Source organism: Ochotona curzoniae, unplaced genomic scaffold (genome assembly GCF_017591425.1).
Source record: "Ochotona curzoniae isolate NIBS_2020 unplaced genomic scaffold, NIBS_Ocur_1.0 patch4, whole genome shotgun sequence".
Lineage (NCBI taxonomy): Eukaryota > Metazoa > Chordata > Mammalia > Lagomorpha > Ochotonidae > Ochotona > Ochotona curzoniae.
In genome coordinates, this window is record NW_024466972.1 from 280,490 (window position 1) to 293,012 (window position 12,523).

General features: G+C 37.7%; 1 protein-coding gene across 34 annotated transcripts in view; it reads right to left on the minus strand.

Annotated features, from left to right (window-relative positions):
- The window catches only part of LOC121167605 (regulating synaptic membrane exocytosis protein 2), a 471,939-nt gene that overhangs the window by 270,689 nt on the left and 188,727 nt on the right, over positions 1 to 12,523 (minus strand). For all 34 annotated transcript variants that reach the window (XM_040997123.1, XM_040997128.1, XM_040997111.1 and 31 more), the window contains one exon: positions 6,635 to 7,560. In XM_040997123.1, the coding sequence (XP_040853057.1) occupies positions 6,635 to 7,560 (926 nt within the window). The remainder of the gene's footprint in view (positions 1 to 6,634; positions 7,561 to 12,523) is intronic.

Sequence of the window (12,523 nt, forward strand, 5' to 3'; positions counted from 1 at the left end):
GCAAATAGAGATAATTTCAATTCCTCGTTTCCAATTTGAATTCTTTTAATTCTTTTTTCTTGCCTAATATCTCTAACAAGGACTTCCAATACTATATTGAAGAGTGGTAGTGACAATGAACATCCTGTCTAGTTCCAGATTTGGGTGGAAAAGCTTCCAATCTTTTCACGTTTAGTATGATGCTGGCATTGGGTTTTTCATAAATAGCTTTCATTATGTTATGGAATGTTCCTTCTATGCCTATTTGCTTAGGGTTTTCAGCATGAAGTGGTGTTGGATTTTATCAAATGCCTTCTCTGTATCTATTGAGATGATCAAATGTTTTTTATTTTTCAATTTGTAGACGTGGTGTATCACATTAATTGATTTGCGAATGTTGAACCATCCCTGAATGCCTGGGATGAATCCCATCTGGTCTGGTGGATGATCTGCCTGATGTACTGTAGGGTTTGTTGGCTAGTATTTTATTGAGAATATCTGCACCTATGTTCATCAGAGATACTGATCTGTAATTCTCTTTCTCTGTTGTTTCTCTATCTGGCTTTGGTATTAAGGTGATATTTGACTTCATAGAAAGAGTTTGGAAGGATTGCCTCTCTTTCTATTGTTTGGAAAAGCTTGTGGAGGATTGGGGTAAGTTCCTCTTGAAACATTTGGTAGAATTCAGCAGTGAAGCCATCTGGAGCAGGACTTATATTGGTCGGGAGGGTTTTACTTGCTGATTCAATCTCAGTGCATGCTATAGGTCTATTTAGATTATTAATTGCTTCTTGATTCAATTTTGGTGGATTGTATGTGTCCAAAAATCTATCCATCTCTTCTAGGTCTTCTGATTTTTTTGCATATAGTTGCTTGTAATAGTTCCTGATGATTCTCTGTATTTCCGAGGTATCTGTTGTTATATTTCCTTTCTTGCTATATGCTATTGACACGTCTCCTCCCTCCTTTTTTGATTAGTTGGTCCAGTGGGGAGTCTATTTTGTTGATTTTCTCAAATAATTAGCTCTTTGGCTCACTCATCATATGTATTGTTCTTTTCGTCTCTATTTGGTTTATTTCCTCCCTTATTTTGGTTATTTCTTTTTTCCCACTGATCTTGGGATTGCTTTGTGACTGTTTTTCTAGTTCCTTTAATTATAAAGTTAGCTCACTTACTTGGTGCTTTTCTAGTTTCTTAACATAAGCATTGATTGAGATGAACTTTTCTCTTAATACTGCCTTGATTGTGTCCCCAAAATTTTGTTATGTTGTTTTGATGCCTCCATTTGTTTCAAGCAATTTTTAATTTTTCCCTTTGATTTCTTCTCTACCCTATTGCACATTTAGGAATATTATTCAGTCTCCATATGATTGCATGTCTTCCTGGGTGTTTTGACTTGGTCTCTAGTTTCACTCCATGATGATCTGAAAAGATGCATGGTATAATTTTGATTTTTAAAAAATTTGCTGAGGCTTGTTTTGTGGCCTATAACATGGTCAATTCTGGAGAAGGTTCCATGTACTGATGAAAAAAAAAAGTGTATTCTCTGTAGGATGAAAGGTTTGGTAGATATCAACTAAGTCCATTTGCTCTAGTGTTTGGGTGAGTTCTGTTGTTTCTTTGCTGAGTTTCTGTTAAATGGGTATTAAAACCCCTGCTATTATTATATTGGAGTCTATCTCTCCCATTAAATCCATTAATATTTGTTTCATAAAGCTAGATGCCTTGGCATTGTTGCATATACATTTATTATGGTGATCTCTTCTTGCTGAATGAATCCTTTGATTATTATATGGTATCCTTCTTCATCTCTTTTAATGTTTTTCACATCAAAGTCTATATCATATAAGAATGGCTACACCCACACATTTTTCCTTACCATTAGCTTGGAATATCTTTTTCCATCCTTTCACTTTCAGCTTCCTCTGATCTGTATGTGTCTCCTGTAAGCAACAGATAGATGGGTTTTGTTTTTTGATCCAGTCCTCCAATCAATGGCATTTGATTGATGAGTTTAATCCATTTACATTCAATGTTAATATGGATAGGTGGCAGTTTGGTCCTGTCATTTTAGCAATGGGTTGTTCTTTGATTTAGTCTTCTGTTGGCCTTTTAGTGGGATGTTCTCCACATTTGCCTTTGGTTTTGGTAGTTGCTATTCCTTTTCTCTTTCACGAGAACATCTTTGAGTATCATTTGTAGGGCAGGTTTAGAAGAGGCAAATTCTTGAAGTTTTTCTTTACTGTGGAAGAATTTTATTTCATTTTCAAAGACAAAGGAGAGCTTTGTTGGATACATTATTCTGGGCTGAAAAATTTTCCCTTTTAGAATCTGGAATATGTAACTCCATTCTCTTCCGGCCTATAGTGTTTCTTCTGAGAGGTCGGTCAGCTGAGTTTCCCTGGGATTCCTCTGCAGGTCATTTGATTTTTTTTTTTTCACATGCACACTTACAGATTTTTTTCTTTTTGTTCAACCAAAGGGAGCTTGATTATCATGTGTCACAGTGAAAATCGCTTTTGATCAACTCTGTTGGGGGTTCAGTGCCTCTCCAGTATATTGTTTTCCAATTCTTTCTGGACATTAGGGAAGTTTCCATTTATTATTTCATTGAATACACCTTTAATCCCAGCTTCTCTTTCTGTGCCTTCTGGAACTCCCATAACTTTTATATTGGGCCTTTTAATCATATCTTTTAATTCTTGGATACTTTCTTTAGCTTGACCTGGTTCTGCTTCCAGCTTTTTGTTTGTTTCCCCCTGGTGACAGGAAATACCTTCCAATTCTGACATTTTTTCTTCTGCTTAATTCATTCTATTTTTGAGACCGTCTACTGTACTTTTAATTTGCTCCACTGTATTCTTAATTTGACATATCAGCTTTCATTTGATTCATCTCCTGTGTGACACATTTCTTAAATTCCTTGAACTCTTGTATTATGTGCTTCTCATTGTTATTCAAAAGCTTTATAATGAGTTTTCTGAATTCTATGTCCCCCATTTTCTCAATGTCTTCCTCAGTTAACTCTGAGGGTGGTAGAGGCTTTTGTTCCTTTGCTGGAGAGTCTTCAGTAACATTCATAGTGCCTCTGTCTCTTCTTTTACCTTTTGTCATTGCAATTCTGGTTGGCAGATTCTTCTCCTTAGGGCAGGTTTCTAAGATGTATTATCTACAGATCTACAAGTCGGTTTTTATGTTCAATTAGTGTCCCTGATTAGGAAAATGCCAGCTGTCCTAAATAACTGGGTTGTCAGTGGTGCTGATCTTGTTGACGTGTGCTAGCCATTAAATTTGAGAGCTACCTGGAGTTATTTTGGGTGAGTCTGTAGAGTGCCATGATGGAACTGCTTTCTCTGAGGGGCCTGTGCAATGTTCTAAGCTGAAAGTGACTTTGTTTCACGCTTAGCTCTTGCACAGCTCAGCTCCCCTCTCTTCAGTCTAACAGTGCCTAGCCTGATGAAAATGGCACCTGAGCCCTACTGATTAAGCACATGTGCAGTTTGCCTCCGCTCCTTCTGATCTCTGAGCTCTTGCCCCTCTGTGCAAGATGGTGCCCTATGGGGCACCAACAGAGATCAGGGGTTGCCAGCCATAAGATCCAGGGACTACACGGATCCTGCTTTTTCCACAAATAATCAAATATGCTAGTCTTGCCTACAATGTTCCGCCTTCTCAACAGCCAGAATCTTTCCTCTCTGAATTCCACTACTGGGGTAATATCAAATAAGACTATTGTATTAAAGAAATTCAAATTTCCTCCTCCAGATCTAAAACAAAGTATAAGTATTCACAGGAAATAAATATTAGTAGAAACTATATTCTGAGAAACAAATTAGTTACATGAGTAAGAGAATGACTCCAAGGGTATCTACCCAGAGTTCAAGCTAGAGGAAATCACTGGTGAAACATGCAGGTTCTTTATCGTTTTAGAAGTGTTTTAATTTTGCTAAATATCAGTTGTTATGCTATAAACCTGCAAATCTATAAGTGAGAACAGCTTTGCAAAACAAAGTATGAGCCCTTAGACAGATATCATACATAAAAAGCTTTTGAGTGTTTCATTAATGCCTTTCCAATTTTTTTACATTCTTATTAAGTAATGTGAAGGGAGCGCATTAGCAGAAAATAACAGAAGAACCTACCAAAATGATCTAAACCAATCATTCAAGATAACTCAGCTTATATTTTACAAGAATATTTTTGCAAATATGTGGAAAGACTGAACTAAAGATTATTAAGTATGTTTAAGGAAGGATTACAGTCCAGGGGAAAAATTTATACATTATCTCTGTGAAAATTAAGATCTGCATTTCTCTTTGTACTTATATTTTAATAAGCCTAATCTGATTAGAATTTGTCATTCAAATGCAGTGAATATTAATTAAATCCCTAACTTTATTTTTCTAACTGCATATGTATTTTCCTCAACCTCATTGTTTAAATGCTATATCCTACCTGTTGGAATATTGTACTTTCTACATGTTTATCATTTATTTTAATAGATTAAATCAGAATTCCACTAACCTTTGCAAAATTTCTTATCAATATAACACTTTGAACAATCAATATCTGGTTGGTTATCCCTCACTGTTCTAGGCTATTCTTTCTAGCATTCTTGTTTCTAGATTGACTTGAAAAACAAGAGGCTCCTAAGATTCAACTGGAATTATGACTAGAATGTTATTAATCCTAAGAGATTATTTCTAAAGCGCATGCATCTTCATAGCATTCTCAATGCGGAATATGAACTAAACATCTACTCACATTTTCAATTAAGTTACTTACTGAAATCTTGTAGTTTTTAATGTTCAATCTTTCATTTGTAAACAATATTTTCTGTTTTTAGTTCAGAACAGCAGCTCCAAAAGTATGTATGTATGCATGTATGTGTGCATGTGTGGATGCATATGTATCTGTATTTGAGTGTTTGTTTATTTAAAGGGTGGAGTTTCAGAGAAACAAATAGACAGGTCCACTTCCAAACTGTCCACAGCATCAGAGATTGTTCCAGGCTGAATCAGGACCCCAGAACTGAACCTAGCTCCTTCACACAAGCAGCAGGGACGTAAGCACTTCAACAGTCACTTGCTGCCTCTGAGGGCGCACATTATTTGGAACTCAAAAGCAGAAAATCCAAAGCAGAGGCCGAATACTTGCCTGCCCACTTTAATATGGGATGCAGAAATCCCAAGAAGCAATTATACCACTGCATCAAAAAGCCACCTCTGCTAATTCATGTATCTTGATTCATTTTTTATGTTGTAAAATTATTCAGTATTCATTTCACATCTAATTATCTTCCTGAATTCCCTTACTGATGCCTACTGGTTCTTAAAAGGAAGAAATGGACTACTCATTAAGAATATTGCAGTGGGATGACAGTGAGTTAATATAAGGGATTCATTTTAGATAATCACCAATCTTATGTATGTTGTAATACATGAAAATAAGTTCCAGAAAAATTTAATATCACTCATTAAACATAATAAAATACAAAACATATAGCTATTTAACTAGTCAATTTGGGGATAAAAGAGTTTTGAAGGATTAAAAGAGGGAAAACCATCACTAAAGATACAAGGCTTAGTTATATTCAATTCAGTACTTCCAAATATTAAAAGAAAAATAGGAGACAAACATCAACTTGTGAAACATTTGAAACAATTAAATGCAGCAAAATCCAAAATATATAAAAGCTCTTATAGATCAGCAAGAATAACCACATAATAGCCAATAAAAACAGGTAGAAGGAATAAAAGGGTTGAACAAGTAAATCATAGGAATTAAACATCAATAAGCACCAATAAAATATCTTGATTCTACAATCAATGATGAAAAACCAGCTCTTTCCAAGTCTTATTTAATTAGTAAACATGGAGTACACTGAAGCTGGTGAGTCACATACATCTGACAGAAGTAGAAAACCTTTCTAGAAAGTAATTCGGGAATCTGAAATAAAGCTTAAAAGAATCCAAAGTACAAATACACATCAGATATGTAGGCAAAACTTATGCTTAAAGATAATCATTATATAATTACTTGTTCTAGCAATCAGAAGCAATTGAATGGCAGTAAGAAAAAATAGTACAAACTTAAGATAGAACATTGGTGCAAGCATTTAAAACACTTTTCTGAAAAGCAATCTTAAACTCCTTATAAACTGTTATCAAATAAACAATGAGGGCACCAAATTATAAACAGTATTATGCCGATTTTATAAATCTGTAACTCAGACAGTCAAAATGATAGAAAGAAGAAAATACAGTAAATAATGGTCCTCTCTGGGGAAAAGAAATATGAAAACTTGCATTTCATTTTTTACACTTTGAAGACATTTTAGATTTTTTTTAGCAAAAAAGTCTAAAATTGTTTTTTTAATTAAAGTTTAATGTTACTTTTAAAACCAGCTGAAAAAAATCTCTAAAACATATGATCAAATGATGCAAAAAAATTTTTTAAACAAAGCAGGAAAGAAAAGTGTTTAATAAATTTTTGTCATGCATGGATAACATAATTTGTTTTTCATAACATAAAATTTTGTTCACATGACCAATACCATTAAAGGAGTTTTTTTTGTTAGTTTTAAATATTTACTTAGAAATAAGCCTTAAAGATCTTATCTAATACAGTAAAATCTATAATTAGAGATCTTACCTTTTTCACTTACACTCTCACTTTCAATCTCAACATCATCACAACTCGTGTATTCAGGCGTGGAAGCCAATTCCTCCTCTGAACTGCTCAAAGAAACCTGTCGCATTTTACCTCCTTTCTTCGATTTATGAGGTTTTGGTGGTGGAGGTCTCACTGACTCTGACTGGTCAGAGCTCAGAGAATCATTCCTTAACATCGCTTCCATTTTTTCCCGTTTTGTTTTCCGTACAGCAGAGCTGGGATCCAAGTGGTGCTGCTTCCTCAGTGAGTCAGTACGCCTCATGTCCGGTCGATCCATGGGGATTGGACTCCTCCGTGGTGTGGGAGGACTATGGTTTGTGGTCCTTTGTGGATATGAACTTGGTCCCTGAATTTCTCGAGTTCTTTCCATTGAATAAGATCTCTGATTTTCCATGGCAGCTCTACGTTCAGATATAGATCTTGGCCTGGACGGTCGATCCATCCTTAGCATAGAAATTCTGGAATCTTCCAGTTCAGCATTTGCCAAAGAGACATCACTATGCCTTCTCTCATGCCGCGCTCGGGACACTTCGGCATGGATACGCATTTGTTCTTCATAAGGTTGAGGCTTAACTGGATAGCGAGCCAAATTTGGATCACTTCGGTAGCGTGCCTGGTATTCCTCTTCTCTCCTTTGTCGTTCATACTCATCTCTACTCTCCACATCTTCATCATCTACAATATACTCTTTGGAATGCCTGTGACTTCTCCTGTTGGAGTCCCTATAGTTCATATGATCAGACTCTTCATAAAACTGAGGATCACGTTGAGATCGCCTATCAGCATAATCTGATGGAGACCTAGGCATTGCGCTTTCTGAAGTGGCATACTGTGAATATTCCTCTCTTTCTTCCCGTTGGTCGTATCGTCTATTCTGATCTCTGGACACTGATGGACTTCTTTTCCTAAGTAACCAAAGGAAGATAATGGTGAGGAAAGCAACACTTGATTAATTTGACATTTGCATTTGTTCTCATTTTTGAAACACATAACAATCATTTTAGTAATATTGATTTTATTCAGTTTCAATAAGTAACTTTGTCAAATTTATTTAAATCTTTCAACTTGAAAGGCAGAGAGAGAAAGAAAGGAAGAGAGAGAGATAGAGAAAGAGAGAAAGAATCATCCACCAACTGGTTCACTCCCAAAGGCTCACAATAGCCAGGGCTGGGCCAAGTCAAAGTCAGGATCCCAGAATTACAATCAGATCACCTCCATGGGTGACAGGGACCCAAGGACTTGAGCCATCACCTGCTGGCCCATGGTAGGTACACCTCGGCAGGAAGTTGGATCAGAAGCAGAAGTGCCAGGACTCCAACCAGAAATAGATACAGGATGTGGGTGTTTCAAGCAGTGGCTTAACCTGTTGAACCACAATGACTACCTTTCAAGTAGGTAATTTAGAAGGCATTTTAGTTGTAATTATTAAATGCTTGAGATGCTGTCTATGGACTTAAATCATACACCACAATTAAACATAGTCAACAACATATTGTGCCTCTGTAAAATACCCTTTATTGTAATTCCTTTCTGTGTTAGCTATACTTAAGCTACACGGTAACCTCCTTCCATTCTCTCTATTCCTGATACCTAAGTATGAAAGTTTCTTGAAAACATAATTAAGCTCATCTGACTTTGCTCCAGAGGTGAATACTTTCCCACTAAAGCTAAATGCAAGCTCTGAAAATTCATTTTGTATATATCCTCTACTTACGTCACTCTTAGTGTTGGTTCATATAATCTTTATCTCACTACCATTATGCCTCCAATCCTTTCTCACTGATCTAATTAGATGCAACTTACATAAATATCAACAATTACTTATTTATCATAAAACCCTAAAAGTCAGAAAGAGCAGTTTGTTTGTTTGTTATTATCTTATAAAACATACATAACAGCTGGGCCAGTTAGCCCCGAGACAGTAGGGGCAGGGTGGTTCCAACAAAGACTGGGGCGCCTAGCCTGGGTCCTTTGCCCTGCATGTGCAGAGGGAGTCAGACCACTTAGCCCCAGAGGGAGCGCAGCATTGCCTGGGTCGGGTGGCGCAGGGTGCAAATGGTGCGGGGCTAAGCCCACGGGCCACCTGGTGGCACACTTGTGGGTTTTGGTAGTATAGGCTTGCAGGGGACCTGGGGAATGGCAGAGGTAAGGGTATGTGAGGACCTGAGGGATCATGTTCATGTGAGGAATGACTACTGAGGAACTTGCATAGACAAGCTACTGTACCTGCAGATCTGAGTCACCTCAATGGTTTAGAGGGAGCAGTGGATGGCACACCCAGATGCACACAGAAGATATGGCACTCCTTTGGGGCCTAAAGAGAACATCTAATATCGTAGCAGAGGAGGGAGGGCAGATTGCCCGGGGGGGGGGGGTGAGGAGATGTATGGGAGGGAAGATTGGTGAGAGAGTACATTGAAGGTGAGGAATGACTACTGAGGGACTTCCATCAACAAGGCCACTGTACTTGCAGATAAATGAGGGAGGTGTGACAGTTTGAAGCAGTTTGAAGGGGGGAACAGAAAAATCTTAAGAGTCAAATGATGTGCCAGGACACATGGGAGACCTGAGCTGAGCTAGTTAGCATCAACCACTGCCAAATACCACTCACTGGCACACATCAAAGCTATGGCTGGGGTCCTAGTTAGCAGGGCTAGATCATGGTACCTGCCAGTGAGAGTCAGAATAAAGGATGGGTAATGTTAGGCAGCGCCATGACAATAAGCAGCACACGAGAAATCAGGTCTGGGGGCTAACTCTGGAGGAGTAAGTGGGCCCACTCCTGTGGAACTGCAATTTTCTCTGGTTTGCTTAAAAGCTGAGGGTGATGATGGGCTGAGCTAGACATGATCACGGAACCCTCTGACACTCATGGGTACTGGAGTTGGGTACAGGCCGAGCTGGTCCAGACTGCAGCACCCACAGGCACACCCAAGAATAGGGTGTGCGGTGGGCCAGACCACAACATCCACCAGTCATACCGAGGCAAGAACAGAGGAGGCAGACTATACCAGGTAAGGACCTAAAACCCACCACTACATATAGGATCTGGATCTGGGAGTGGGCTGGTACAGGAACTTGGGAAACTCCCCTGGTGGGCCATTGCTCCCTCTGGTGAGCATGAGATTCAGGCCTGGGTATTTGTCAGGATGGACAAAGTCGTTCCACTGGCCAACAAGTGTGTGGGTTGGTTCTGAAGGGGACTGAATCATGCAGTACAGGACCAAACCTTAGTACACTGGCATGTGCAAGAGCTAAGCTGGAGTGCAGGTCATGCCAGGCTAGACTATCATATCTACCGGTTTTACTGAGCCAGGAACGGGAACAGACAGTGCAGGATTAGGCTGCAACACCCACCAGCGATAGAGTTGGGACTGGGAGAGGGGTAGGACATGTCAGGCTGCAGCATCCGATGGCAAAGGCCAAGACAGAGGATGGGCTATGCCAAGCTGGGTCAGAGCAACCACTGGCACACACAAGATCTGTGGCTAGGAACAGGCCTTGTCAGGGAGCTAAGGAGAAGCCCTGGCTGGATTATGGCTCCCACTGATGAGCATGACAGCTAGAATGGGGTGTTGACAGCATTCCAGAACTATCAAAATCACTTGAGCAGAACCCTTACAACATGTTCCACATCGGAGACCCTGGGATGGCATCGGGTGGCCGTTTCCCATTCCTGGAAACTGGGCAGCTTTGAGGCTGGGTGTAGCTTTCCCACTGTCTTGCCTTTTCCCCAGATACAGGAGGAAGAAAAAGAAAATTTGGAAATAGTGATTTCACCCACCTTCTCCTAACCTTCAATCAATTATGTAAACATCAACAAGAATAAAAATTAAAAACTTAAAAAAGAACCATGCTTAACAAAGTATTAATATTGCCTTCTTCTCTGGCAGGAATTCAGGTAATATCAACATCTAGCCTTGAAAACAAGGGGATTAGAAGCCTGAAGAGGAAAGGTCTAGTATAACTGCTATGTGATTTTCATCAGGACCTAAACAGGATAGAAGACTGGAGAAAGTTGAAGGAAAGAAGACCAATATTTGCCACTTCAGCTGTAAGTATTTTACATAGCATATTTTTGGCTTAAAAGCAAAAGCACATAAATGACACCATGGCATCATGGCACAATCAGGCCAAATCACTACTCTTCCCTAACATTTCTTCCAAGTCAGTAAGCCCGTTTTTCCCTCATATCCAGAATATGATCTACCAATGTATTCATTAGTGTTTGCTAACAATAACCCCTCTCACCGTAGGTTTTCCAGGTAAAAACGGCTAAACACAGGACTCAGAGGCTACATGACCATTTAAAATGCTGTAAGAATGAAGGCCAGGGAAGTTAACACTGCTTAGTCCTAGCCTGGAGAACCGAAGAATCCTCAAGACAACAGATATTAGGAAACTACTGTGAATTGCAGAAGCTTGCTCAAGACTTTCATGCCTGCCTTTGCCTGCCAACAGCAAGTGTAATAACATCCAAGTTTTTACCACATTCAAATTTCTCTCAAATGGAAAGCTAGGTAAAACTTGCAGACTGTTCCAGTACTGGAGTAAATGTTTTATAATTATCCACATGGAAGAGATTTTTTTAGTATTTATGTTAACACAACACATTGACAATTAAATTACAAATATTTTGGGTGATAATTGATACATAAAAACATGGACTCTTATAGTTTAAAATTTACAGTCCAAATAGGAATCAAGCTTGGTACAACTTACACAAAAAACATATGTAAATTATGAATTATGAATACTTCATTTTACTTTTATCATTTTTATCTATAAGACTAAAGTGGAACTATCTTCTGGTATCATAATATTGTATTATAAACACTGGAAGTAAGAAATCTGGATTTCTTAGTACTAGTTTTGCTATTGATCAGCTATCTGAATGCATACAGTTATTTAATCTTTGGCAGTCTGTCCTTTTCTAAAATAAAAGGTGCAAGATAATACACGTTAACTCAAATTATTATGACAAGCATACTAGGTAAAAACTCAATGTCACTCTACAGTATGAACTAGAAACATAGAAATAACTAAGATGTAATTGGATCTTAACTTAAATGATTCCAAAACCCTCACCCATTTCTTAGGGACTTGGAGTCCATATTTTCACAATGAATTCATCAAGTTAACATGGCTAACTGAAAGTTTAAACTAATAAGGATTTTCAGTAACATTTAACATCACATTGGAAATTACAGTATAAGAAGAATGAGAACAAAAACAAATACTTCATTCCTAACTGGAGGGACTATTAAAAATCTTTAGTAACCAGAATATTAAGTGAATACAGTGAGTTTTATGTGCATATATTATTGATAAATAAGAATATTTATGTCCAATTACAGAATTAAGAAAGGATGTTAATAATTAGCCCTGAGCAAGCCATGTAACTGCTTTTTACAATTATACCTGACAAAAATTAAATTTAACATTAGATCCAGTAACCACTTTGTTCTAGAGATCATGAAATTTGCCTCAAGTTCATGAATGGTGCTGTAAATGCTGATTTATATTGGATTTAAGTAAAAATATAACAGTAAAAACAGAACAGATGACCATTCTGTTACTTAAAATGGATGTAGGTTTTTAAAAATACTTTTCAAAGTATAGAATCTTTTAGAATGTCATAGTTACGCAAGGCAACACTTTACTCTCAGAACACTCTTATTGTGCAATAAAAAACCTGTCAATTACTCCAAAATATTAAAATAATCTACTAAAACAATTTTATCAATATAACATGATATCAATACATCATGAATTATTTCAAACCTGAACTTTCTTGACTGTTAACATGTCTATCTTAAATCTGTATCTTTTCAGAAACTAAAGGAAATCCACGAATATTTAAGTATA